The sequence below is a fragment of the Neolamprologus brichardi genome, chromosome 18 (genome assembly GCF_056152115.1).
Source record: "Neolamprologus brichardi isolate AB-2024 chromosome 18, ASM5615211v1, whole genome shotgun sequence".
Lineage (NCBI taxonomy): Eukaryota > Metazoa > Chordata > Actinopteri > Cichliformes > Cichlidae > Neolamprologus > Neolamprologus brichardi.
Window position 1 is genome coordinate 15,640,712 of NC_142121.1, and position 13,333 is coordinate 15,654,044.

Sequence of the window (13,333 nt, forward strand, 5' to 3'; positions counted from 1 at the left end):
CATTTTAATATATTGGACTTGTCTGGAATAAGACAGTGTTTCGTTATTGTGCATAGTCACTGCGTCTTGTAATTGCTGATGTTTAAGACACCTGTCGAGCTCCTAATAGCAGACTGATGTTTTTCTTTCAGTACTTACTGCAGGTAACCTCTCACAAGGTTCGTACTGTTATAGCAGTTCATACAATGTGATTGGGACATACTAGCTCATCATAAAAATCTTAACATTGTGCCTTGAGCTTTGACCTGCTTACCTTCAGGCTCTGCTGTTGTGTAGCTGGCAGAGAGCATTGTGGGGCAGAAAGTCCAGAGCAGCAGTGGGAGACGCCAGCATTTCTGGCACACTTAATTAAAAAAAGGTATAATAGTATACACCAAACGTGTGTTTAAGCTTGAACCCAAGCAGCTTGTGTGTCGAACACAGCTACTATCAGGTCCAACTGCAGCCTTGCAGACCCATTGAGCCAACTTCACACTGTTACACAACACCCCGCTCCATCTTAAACCTAACTTTAACCCCACCTCACTTCATTCAAATACCAAATACCATGTGGTGCAGTTTCAGTTTACATGATACTGTTCTGCTCCAGATAAGGGCGAATGAACTGTATTTTGTTTTTAAAGAGTGGATTAAAAATTTGTAAAGACAGATCGCAGTCTTAGCTGTAATAAAACAGAAAAGATGCAAAATATATTTATATTATGTAGGATTTAAATCTGGAATCAGATTAAACATAATAGCTTGCTTGTATTATTTATTTGGTAATATATTGATTTTAAAAAAAGGTATAGCTGAACAATGAACAAAGAAATCCTCCAAGAAACACCTTTGAGCATAACAAACAGAACCGTGTTTAAAAGCTGTACAGCTAGCCTTAAAAAGAGTTATAGTCATAAATGACAAAAGAAAAGATGGACATATTTTATGGGAACGGGCTCCCTCCGTGATAGCTGTTAGGGCACTGCAAACTGGGATGGTCTGATACAGATGCAAAGTGCCACCTTGTGGTCAATAAGACTATTTACGCAAAGTTTTTCCAGATTGTTGCATGTCTTCATGTTTCATTTGAAACTGTCAGCTGTTATCATTGTTTTGTTGTTGTTTTTTGTTCGTTTGGTTTTTTTTAGCTTGATAAACTGGTCGTGGTGACTTTTTAACTCCATATAAAGATATCTTTAGCTCTAAAGGGGCATTTTAGCCGTGATCAACGTGTCAAATAACAAGGAGTGATATTGAAATGAAAAAGTAAGTTCTGCTCAACAAAAAATATTACTTAAACAACAACAACAACAACAACAACAACAACAACAATCTTTATTTATAGAGCACATTTAAAAACCAGCGGTATACCAAAGTGCTTAACATAAGAGACAGAGAAGTAACACGAGTATTATAAGGCCTTAGCAAAGTATCAAATATACTCACAGGTCAATGCAACTAATACACAGGGGTAGTATAAAATGCATATCAAATAAAAACATAATAAAAGCACAAGCCATAAAAAATATGTATAAGGAAAAGTAGAGTAAGTCTAAGAGTCAGGTGCGAGCATTAACAAGCAGGAAAGGCGAGATTAAACAAATAGGTTTTTAACCGTGATTTAAAACACAACAACTCCTTTTGTGTTCTTTAGTGTTCCCTGAGCTTCACCAGCTCGAGGTGATGCATTTGGCTGAGTTAAGTTTACACCCTTGCGTGAAATTTACTCAGCAAACGTACTTGTCTAACCGCACGTAACCACAGCAAGGGATGGGTTAAATTCTTTAGAAGCTTGACTTAGTGAAAGTAACTGGACTGAATTCGACAAACGAGCCGGGAAAAAGGATTCAGCCCTCCTCTTCTCTCCATCTCTCAGTCCTCCTGAGAAGTGCTATGTTGTTTTGTGTCAGAGCTGAAACTGGAAGCGCACTGCCGATTTTAATCCATTCTCCACGAAGCTTCTACGTCTGTGCACGCAAACTTACGTGATGTTTGCTAACTTACACGTGGGCTTTAATTTATTAAGTTTAATTGCCATGGCTAAACGGTCACTTTTATTTTTATATATTTTCCAAGGACTACTCCCCCTCAGCTTTGGGCAGCAGCGCACGGTTGGCCCCTGGCGGCACCGGATTCAATGGGAGAACAACGGGCAGGTTTACAGTTTAATGAGCACTGGGCTGGAGTACCAGGCTCCGTATCGGTCCACCAGCCAGTCGAGGGTTTACGTGAGCAGTCGGAGGGATGGTACCGGGAGCCAGATGTCTGGAGCGCGCAGAAGAATGACGCTTGTGAGAACCGGACCAACTGACTCCAGACAGTTCAGGACTGATAACAGTGCACAATCGGGACTTCTCACACCTGGACACGATGTTAGACCGTATGCGCCCGTGAATCGTCACGCGTCAGGGTTCAGACAGCGACATGAACGCCCTACAGCAGCAGTTGTAAGACATCCAGGCGCACGCCATTTTAATGGTGAATTCACCAGAACCACGAACGCCTCTTCACCGGGGAGTTCAGCAGATTTTTCTGGCGGTAATGGAGGTTCTGTCACTGTGGATAATACCGCACTACATACTAGAATAGGTGAATCCGGACCTGGTGCGCAAAACCAACAGTTACGCGCGGGGCCGGAGGTGACGCCCGTCTCCAGGCAACCTGCTCAGACTGATCGCTCCATCTCTGCACACCCGTCAGGTCTGGAAAATGAGTCTGAGGCACCGGCTGTATTTCCTGCACTTACTGAGGAAAACAGCAATGGAGAGGACATGGTCAATGACGACCCTCGAAACCCGCTTAAAAACCACAGGAATTCTGTTTTCTACAACATGTATCCGACCAGAGGGAGATCAGCGGCCCGCACCCTCCGTCCGCCTGGCACAGGGTACGGCACAGGATATTTCCAAAACGGTAGGTCAAGTGTTCCATTTATATAATATTAGAGAAGTCAGATTATGTAGATCAGGGGTGTCAGACATAAGGCCTCTGTCTGCCCAACGGGACAGTGTAAAGGATAGTTCAGATTTTGAACTTTTAAGAGTAATTTATTAAGTTTTACAGTTTTTGCTATTGATCCATTCATACTACATAAAAGTACATTTTCTGTGAATTAATGAAAACTTTATATTCTAAATTTATGATAACAAGACAGAACCTTTACACCTTAATCATTTCGTTTCACTGATCAGGCCCACTTCACATGAACGTCCACGATGTAAAATGAGTTTGACATCCATGATATTTATTAGCTGTTCTTCAAATTTTGTATTTTATATAGTTAGCCAAATGGATAGATTTGCAATGTAAATTATTGAAATTAAGAGTGGATTAAGAAACTGTGTCTGTGATCAATATTTTAAAATAATATAATTCCAGCAAGCAAAACCTGTTTTAGTGTTAATTTGGCCACTACTTTAAAACAGCTTTTTATCCCTTATTTGGCACAAATATTACTGGCTTTACATTCATGTAACGGTTCTATGGACACACAAAAACACTGTTATATTTAAAATCATCTGCTTGTTTGATTATTTAAGGACAATTTTCATAACTTTATGTCTCACTTTAAACAAAAAGCCAAGGAGCGAGAGAAAAAAAAGTCTTATTTGGCTTTTGGAGCTGTAAGGAATGTGAAACATGTTAAATTATGCCAACAAACACAAAGCAGTTTACATTTTCAGGGTGTCTATTTCTGTGGATTATTCTCAGCATGAATAAGTTGGGAACATTAAGATGTCAGGAGGAAAAAAAAAACTTGGACTGTCCATTTAATCTCCTCCCAACAGGACTGCCAGACCTTGTGCCAGACCCATATGCCATCCAAGCAGGTACCTATGTCCAGCGCATGCAGATGTACGCGCTTCGCTGTGCGGCTGAGGAGAACTGTCTGGCCAGGTAATCTGAGGTGCCAGAAGTGATTCACTTCTTCAGTATGAACAGAGCAGCACGTAGACACTGAGGCAGACACACATACTCATGTCCTTTGTTTTGTTTTTTTCTCAGTGGGGAATCGTTTTACATGCTTAAGAACAACTTTTAGTTGTTTTAGGGTTGCATTCAATTATGCCAGTGTAAGCTGTTAAGCATGCTGGGATAACTGTTTTGTTAAGCGAGTTACAAAAGCATTTGATCATATTACGTAGCACTGATTGTCCAACATGATTGTCTAACATCATGTCCTGCCAAGACATAAATGTTCTGGTTTGGTTTTCCCAAAAGCATTAAGCACAATGGAACAAACCCTTTGCGCTCTGTTACTTTTAAGAAAACTAGACCTGGGAGCTCAGCCAGTAGCACTTTTCCAATGCAGCTTACGCCTTTTTCTCCTGTGATCCATCCAAGATCGGCTTATGGACCTGCTGTGCGAGACATCGACTTCAGAGTCCTCCTGCGGTTTCCACAGAAAGTGAAGAACCAAGGCACCGCTGACTTCCTCCCTTTCAAGCCCAGATATCAGTGGGACTGGCACAGCTGTCACCAGTAAGTTTGATGACTCCTAAATCATTTTTCTTAAAAAAAAATTTTTTTAAAGCGATTAGACATTCAGATATGACAAACTAGGAAGAACACCAAACCCTGAAAATTCACTTAAGACAATAAAATTGCAGGTTTTTTAGACATTCCTGAGCCATAACAAAATATCCGCTATTGATTTTTTTTTCTCCATCTCTTTTGCACCCACAGACACTACCACAGCATGGACGCCTTCAGCAACTACGATCTGCTGGATTTTATCACAGGACGTAAAGTGGCCGAGGGACACAAGGCCAGTTTCTGTCTCGAGGACACGAACTGTGATCCTGGATTCAGGCGACGCTACGCCTGTACAGCTCATACGCAGGTAACACACCATCATATGTTATGTGATATAACGCCGCACGGATTGATATCTGTTTTACACGAGAGCTGAGGAAAAAGATAAAGAAAGAAGACGCTCAGTTCAGTTAGGTTTAATTTTATTTAAAACATTCATCCACCTATTCGTTTTCTGAGTCGGGATGCTTGCGGATTTACAACAGTTCTCTCAAGATTTCATAGCCCAACTTCATTTGAGGGCAGTGTGGAGATAAAGTCTTTTTTAACAGGAAGAACCCTCCATACCTTTGTGGGATAGGTCAGCAGTAGACATGCAAAGTCTTAAGATCTTTGTGAAGTGAAGGTTTAAAGTTGAGATGAGATGCATCATTCCTGATCTGGTAATTTTGATTTGTGACAGAGATACTTTTACATGCACTTAAATTTTAATTTAAAGCTACTGCTATCGCTGACCTATGCACCTCAGGTGAAGCATGGAGGCTGAAGTCTACTTTGCTTCAGGCTATTTCCTGGGTGTTGTTCCCTCACTCTCTGCTCTCTGAACTACCCTGTAAAGTAAAGACTAAAACAGCAGTAGAGACTTGCTATATATCAACTATCACCACCTTTGTGCCAAACTCAAGCAGTATTTGACTAAATAAACACATTTTTTGCATTGGACTCTCCAGGATTCTGGTATATTTGAGGTCTTCAAGTTCATGGTGAGATCAGCTCAATCAGACAAGCCGGGTGTAAAATGATTTATTACAGCAGCAGAAAAATATACTCTCCCTGCAAATCTGTTACATGTAAAAACCTGGAAGTGATGAGTAATGCAGGAATTATGGCTTCACTTGTCTGTGAAACATCCATCCAAAGCTCTAGCTTCACACAATTCAGCCAGCACAGAGACTACACAGACACATTTATGTGAAGTCCTCCAGAAAACCAACGGCTTGCAGCCCGAAGATGATGTCGCTAACCGTAGGTAGAAAGCTGATTGGCTAAATAAATTGAAGGAGAAACAAGAAAAAAAACACATCATGGATAAATATAAATAAATAAAATAAAATAATAGATAAAAACTAGACTTTTGGAAAAGAAATAGCAGACTGAAATGATTTTGTGAACTTGGAAAACTAACTCCAATAAAATATGTAAATGTAGAGAAAACATCATTAGTTTTAGTATCTGTTACTTTGATTAATGCCTGAAGAGGCATTGATGGGCATTTACTGAAGCTCTGAATGTCTACAAGACTATGAGTCAGTATTTGTATTGCATTGATTTTCCTAAATATTACCTCTCTCCATGCAATGAAAATTAAAAAACAAAACTAGAACTATGACTGAAATTAATAAAAACTAAACTAAAATGAAATATGAAAACTCACTCTGTAAAGAAACTGAAAAAAAACATATCAAATCGAAATAAAAATAAAAAACAAATTAAAAAACTACAGTAACTCCAGTACAGACACATTCTTTGTATACTATGACTGCATCAGGCCCAACAGCAAAAACATGAAAAGTAGCTCACCGGTTCCTCTACAGAGTTTTGACCCTGCCCCCTGACAATGTGGATCTGTAAGGCTGTGCACAGCACTGACACACTTCCGGCACACTACCATGCCTGATACTTAAATATGCACAGGCAGATTTTAAGGAAGTGGAAGGAGCAGCAGTGCAGGACAGAGATTGCAAATTATGAAGCTTAAACAAACCACCAAATTGGGAGGGTGATGTGAAGAAAGTGAGACATGTCACGTGTGTCTGAAGCAATGCTGCTTGAGTTGACTGAACTGGCTCGCAGGCTTCTCGCCATTTATTTCACAAAGCTCCTTCAGAGCCACGACATTAAACAGCTGTGTTCACAGCCACTCACCATGATGAGTAAATATACTTGAGCTGTAAAATCAGTGGAGACCCACTTTAAATAGCAAATAAGAGCTAAACAAGAAAAGTAAGAATGGGTAAGACTTTTTAAAGTAGTTCAATAGGAAAACAACTGCAAGTGTTCATTTGCATTATTCTGAAGGCCCAGATACTTTTATGAAGAGCTTTAGGAGAAAATACGAGTCTTTATTGAGGTAAAAGGTGATGAATCCAGACAGACAAAATCACGAGGAGTAGACTAAACCAGATACCAGGAAACAGAAATGGGTAGAAAACACAAGGTAGCGCTCATTAAGAGCATGCTGGAACGCAAAGTGCACACTAAGACAGTCTGGAAGGGAAAAAAGGGAAGACATACAGCTTAAATACACAGGGAAGACAGTTAGAGGCAGTGGGACGCATTAGGGCGGAGCACGCAATCAAACAGGAGAAACGGGAGGAGGTATTTGAAATGAGAGGCTGAGTAATAAAATAACACACACAGAAAAAAAAGAAAAATATGTAACAATGGAAAAAAGTTTATAAGCTATTCAACAGACTTCTGATCCTTCTGTTTAGTTTATCACATTAGAAATAAAGATACTTTTGTGTTTTTTGTCTTTTGTAAATCCTCCAAATCCACTTCAGAGAAATGTTTTTCTAACTAGAACATTGGTTTATTCCAATAAAATTAAACATCCTGTTGCCTGTTGTATCTTTTGTATGAGCTCTGTGATTCTGACTCTATATAATGTTTAAGGTTAATGCTTTCTTATGACAGATATGCGTGCGCCTGTTCAAGTTATAAACCTCACTGAGGTGACTGTGTTTTGTAGGGTCTGAGCCCAGGTTGCCATGACCTCTACGCTGCCAACATCGACTGTCAGTGGATTGACATCACTGATGTGCCTCCAGGAAACTACATCTTGAAGGTGTGTCACATGTTCATTCTCTGTATGTGTATTTCACAACACAGAAATAAATGTTTATAACCTCCTGCTACAGAATTTATTCATGATTTTTTTTTTTTTGTCAGGTTACAGTCAATCCCAATTTCCACATCCTGGAGTCAGACTTCAACAACAACGTAGTGAGATGTGATATTACTTACACAGGCGTTTATGTTCAGACACGCAGCTGTCGAATAACAAGGTATTATAAGAGGGTTTCTCTGAACATGATCGTAGCATAGATTCGAGTGGAAAACAATGCTTTTTAGAGGGCTCAGTGCAGTCCTGTGAAAAACCAAGTCCACCCTGTTTTCATAGGAATTAGGAAGGTAAGTAGCAGCTAAAGTGCTGCTAATCGAATAGATTTGATTAACTGATCAACAGCAACTGTGAGCAAGCAGAAGCTTTGTCAGTTTGTTGGTCTGTGTTAACCCAGTGCCACAATCTTCCTAGGAGTTGACATCTCAGCAAATTCAAGGTCAGACTGCAATTCTCAGAGAAACAGCAAAAAAACAGACAGCTGCATCTCCGACTCTACAGGCTGCACTTAGCATTTAAAAGATTAAAGTTCACAACAACACTTTGAAAAAAGATTGAACATGGTTTATTTGGAAGGGCTAACAGGAGAAAGTCTCTTCTTTCTTAAACAAAAGAAGAAGAAGAAGAAACCAAAAAGAAAAAAAGATGAAAGCACATCTTAGGTTTGTATCTTAGCTTTTCACAGGACTGCACTGAGTACTGCAAACACGTTCCTTTTCATGTGACTGTAGGCTGTGTTTTTTTACTCTGGACATTTTAAAACACCACATTCCCTTTATTGAACTGGAATGAATGATTCATTTGGTAAATATTTCAGATTAAGTCAACACGAGATGTCTCTTTATATACGTTATCCAAATTAGTTTAAATTAGTGGTTCCAAAAATCTGAGACATTTCCCAGAAATGTTTTAGTGAAAACTATCAGGTTGTTGCATCAAAGCTGTATCAAATATATTTTATTCTAATTCCTAATGCTTAACGATTTTCTCTTTATCTGTTTTCAGGGGTTGAAAGATAAATTTTTCTGGAAACATGCAGAAGTTTGGCAGTAAGACCCCCTCTGTACTGCACAGGCTCAACGACATCAGTGAAAAAAGGTTTATGCAATTGGTAAAATTTTGTATTGTAATGGTGAGCTACATTCCTGCTATGAAGTCTTGGGGTTGCATTTATTCAGAATAAATGCAACATTAGTTTACACAAACTTTGTATATGGAACTAGTGATGTCATCAGAATTACTTGATTGTGTATTTCTAGAAATGTGCTACGATTGGTTTGTTTTGGTTTGTTTTTCTTAACAAATACAAGTACTGTTCGTAGACACGTTTGTTCCTTTAAGTGCTACTTACTTGCTTGAAATGTGTGTATTGTTTGTCATTTGATGTCGTTGTTAATGTTTTTTTCTGAGTTTTGTTACTATTATGTGCACATTATTAACATCTAGAGTTTTATTTAACCTTATAACATCCAGTCTTTTGGGGAAACCCTTTTAGGGATAAGGTTTAATGTTGCTCATTGTCAGCTCCATAATTTGTTCTTCCTCTCTACTAGAGGAGTTTTGTGTGATTACCAGTTCAAAACAAGGTCCCCTGGTTTTCAGCAGTGATTGGCTGCCCTTCCTTAAACATCATGTTGGATCGGGCTGGTCTGCTCACACCCAGAGCCTGATATATTAAAGGAAAAGAAACTGACCACGCATTTAGAGCAGTCTGATGCCTGATCTTGTGGATCACAGGGAGTGCAGTACTTCCACATACAGTGACATTATTATTTGAAACTTTGGTCATATGAATATCAACCACTGTAAAACTGTACATGAGATATGATCAAATGCTCTGCAAATCAGGCTTGAAAAACCATGGCAACCAAAACACTAAAATTGACGCTTCAGAGCCAACAGGCAAAGTAGTGATGTTTTATAACGTCTGTCGTCGTCCAGCAGACAACTTAGGATGTTACTGTAGAACTCCATGTTGATAGTCTGGTCATGACGGGTGAATTCATGGAGCACCCTCCAAACCCCCTCCAAAAAATCCTCATCACACTCCTGACCTGAAGTGTCGCCATCGGGCTTGGAAACTTAGGACGCTTCAACTGAAAACTGCTGGGTCATAGCTGGAGGTCCAATTCTAATTACCAGCAAGTACCACCAAGGAAGTCGGTCTTCAATTTTAAATTAAATCAGGTATGTTTTTGTGTTTGTTTGTTTGTTTTGTTTAGTTATTTTATGATAGTTTTCCTGGAGCTTTTTGACCATACCTTGTATATAAGAAAAAATAAGAAAAAGGTTATCTCCTCTTATAATAGAGGAGCTACATTAGTTATAATAGAAGGTCCAAACACATGTATGAAACCACATCTCAAAGGTTACTGATAGAATCTGAAACCTGCTTATTAGCCTGTGGCTCAGAGACAACCTAAACATAACCCTAAACAGATCACCATCCCATCTGGTGGATGTTAAGAGGTTTTTACATAAAAGATATTCTAGATTGTCGCTACTGTCAACAATTCTCATGAAAAAACATCTAAACCACAACTGAGAAGAAGATCCACAACACGTGGTGGAAGGTTTTACAAAGACAAAGAGAAGTTGTATTCTCCAATAGGTCAGGGTTAAAGCAGCCCATGTCCCAGGACTGAGCTCTTACTGGGTGACTATTGTGTAGTGTGATCCTGGCCTTCTATAGGATCACACTGCATATGTATAATATATGTGGCTTTAAAAAAAACATAATTTTCTAAAACTGCAGCATACTAAGTAAGCGAACACTATTCAAACAGCAGTATTTATGGCAGCCGGATAGTGAATGGAGACTCCAGTAAAAATAAACCACAGCATCCATGTTGATGATAAAAGAAGAAATAAGTCAGCCGGTTAAAGAGTGTGACTCAGAATATTTTTCAGTGGAGCTCTTGGGAGCAGATGAATAACATGCATCAGGTTTTGAATAAACACAGACAAAGCCTAGTAGAAATCATTCATTTTGATCTTTTCAGGGATCTGTTGACAACAGGAAACAAACAAAACCACATCCAGCTCATCCTTTCACCTGGACATATTAGAAAACTGCAAATACTCATTTTATGTTAAATTGTCAAGGATGTATGTTATGAGTATGTTTCTACAAGTGTGTGTTAGTGTATAACTGAGTGAATGGAAATGTTGACATGATAAAACAGTGTTGAAAATATAGTCTGATGTGTTGATGCATTACATTACAAATCAAAGTTTCATGTTAGAAAATGCCAAAATATATTTGGATTTTTTTTTTTCAAGATTGTCTGTTGATTTAATATAAGAAAAGTAGTATAAATTATACTTTTGACAGTTTCAGATCTTACATCACAGTTGTACAACAGCTGTGATGTAAGATCTGAGATAACTCATAAGCACACTGCAGGATTAAAGCAGTTTCTATCCTCAGTGTGCGGCCTCAGAGACAAACAGGCCTGCAGGCAGACGCTGGCGGCATGTTTGCTGACAGACCTCTGTGAAGACACAAGATCTTCTGCATCCTTGCCATATCTACTAAAACACAGTCAGAGCATGATGAATGGAGGCCTTTTCCAATTCTCTTCTTCGATGCATATTTTTAAAAAGGGTTGTAAAATCCTTCTTGGCTCAGAATTCACCACATTTTGGTTTGACTCACATGCGCGGGGGCTTGTCCGGGATGAGGTGTTTTTAATAGCTCTGGGATATTTTGTCTGAGTGGGAGGATTGACACATCACGCCAGGGAGGATGTCCAGCGTGTTGCTGAACTTTACTAAAGACAACCGTGCTTTTGCAGCAAGCAGTAGACAGTTTCAAACAGCAATGAGTGACGGAAGAAAAAAAAAAAGCAAACCTGCTCCAATCACGTTCGCTTTGAGTGGATGATGGTTTGTCTGATTCAAAGATGTTTTTACTTACTCGTGCAGGTTTTGTACATTATGAAGTGGTTTTGAGTGATGCACTGGAAAACAGATGTTTTTACAGACAATGTATGCGCCGTTAAATGCACAGATGTTGGGTATTTGCAACGGAACAGAGCTCAGCCTCGGCTTAAAAAAAGAAGCGAACCGGGGAGATTAGACACAATTGAAATGGTTTGGAAGTTGCCAAGGTGCTTCCCTGCCAGAATAGATTGTCTATGTTATTGAAAGTGTCTGGAAAAAATCCCCCCTGCTCCTATTAAGTCGACTCCATTTCAGTCTGTCCAGGAATTTTGGAGACAATATTTACAGACTGTGACTATTTCAGCAGAGGATATCTGCAGCAGAGATTTAAAAGTCTCAGCATGCTCACAGACAAAAATAAATGAAGGCTAAGAGTCCGTGGCCATGGTTGCATTAAGTGCAGGGGTTCAAAGTCTCACAATCTGATTTACATTGTTCATTTATTTAGGCATATTCTTTACCACAGCATAATTTTAGTGTTGGTGATATCACTGCATTAAAAGTGAATGTATTTTAAAATGTATTTTTTAAAGTAATGTCCGTATTTTTCATAACAAAAAGGCCATCTAACTTGTGCTACAACTGGAAATGTCAAGGATGATAGATGATAACACTTGAACTGATAACTGATATGAACCTGAATTGCTAGAGGTGTTGGATAAAAACACATTAGAGTCATCTTAACCCAGATTTCATCTTCTTAATATTTCACAAGGTATTTTGCTAAAAACATAATGTCAAAATCACTGTGAAATCTGAGGTGGGGAAAAGCAAAAATCCACAAAAATCCACAAACAAGATGAAAGTATCTCTGCCTTTGAACACATTTTCTACTATTGTTACTAAATTATTTCACTAGTAGTATTTTATTATATTTAAAATTGACTAATGAATACACTAATGTTTGAAAGGGTCGTTTTTGTTTTAAGGGTTTATGATAAAAGGTTAACCTGTGATATCAAAAAACTGTCTACACTGTTTAATATGTGACACTATTATACATTAACTGACGTATAATCAGCATGGAAGATTTATGAGGTTAAAGTCTACACCATCATTAAAGTAAAGAAATGAATGTATTTATCTTCATATTTCACCACTGAAGTTAACATTTGAGTTTTGCCCACTTGTAGGTCAGGCTAACTTTACCATCTCTGCAGTTAAGATGTTAACCTTCAACTCTGTCAGATTTCAGCTGGTCTTTTTGGCCCAGCATGTCATTTTAATCATGTCATGCTGTAGAGAAGACAGTGGTTGTTTGCTCAGCTGTGTAGCTTCACACCAACATCTGGACAGAGTCTCGAGTTTGGCTTCGTCAGGCTTGTGTAAGCCTAAGGAAAAAAAGAAAAGAAAAAAAAGGAGTTTGGCACTACTTTTCACTCAGGCTCAGCAAATATAATCAAGCGCACAGGTAGGTTAGGTGTGGAAGGGACTGGTCTGCCATGTGCCTGCAGCCTGCTGTGGCAAGGAGAGACATTTTCCGGATGCATCTGCACGTAGGTGGACAGTGTTTGGAGACGTTACTAAGGGCAGGGTTTGGTATTTGAAGGTCATATTTCAACAAAGCGGGGCCATGTGAGAGTCGGCAGGGACGTAACTGAGGAACAGGCTGAGCCTAAAGAGAGCATCCTGGCTGGTTGGTTTAGGCACAGAGCAGAGAAATTCCTCAGCAGCTCTGTCATCCTGCCGAGATCAAGAACAGAGCTGAGGTCAGCTGAAGACCAGCAAGGGTGTGCAGGGTAGACGCAC

The 13,333-nt window shown here is 39.2% G+C and overlaps 1 protein-coding gene across 2 annotated transcripts; it reads left to right on the forward strand.

The window, feature by feature from the left end:
* The first annotated feature begins 1,865 nt into the window (after positions 1–1,865).
* On the forward strand, positions 1,866–10,248 carry LOC102786358 (protein-lysine 6-oxidase-like). Of its 2 annotated transcripts, XM_006792227.3 has the most exons (7): positions 1,866–2,892; positions 3,768–3,876; positions 4,324–4,461; positions 4,666–4,822; positions 7,487–7,582; positions 7,687–7,802; positions 8,645–10,248. In XM_006792227.3, exons 1-7 carry the CDS (start codon positions 1,968–1,970, stop codon positions 8,649–8,651), a joined length of 1,548 nt encoding a protein of 515 aa, XP_006792290.1. In that variant the 5' UTR covers positions 1,866–1,967; the 3' UTR covers positions 8,652–10,248. The 2 variants fall into 2 exon arrangements, with proteins under 2 accessions (XP_006792290.1, XP_087687584.1); XM_087831458.1 differs by lacking the exon at positions 8,645–10,248 and having other exon boundaries at positions 7,687–7,842.
* The last annotated feature ends 3,085 nt before the right edge of the window (positions 10,249–13,333 follow it).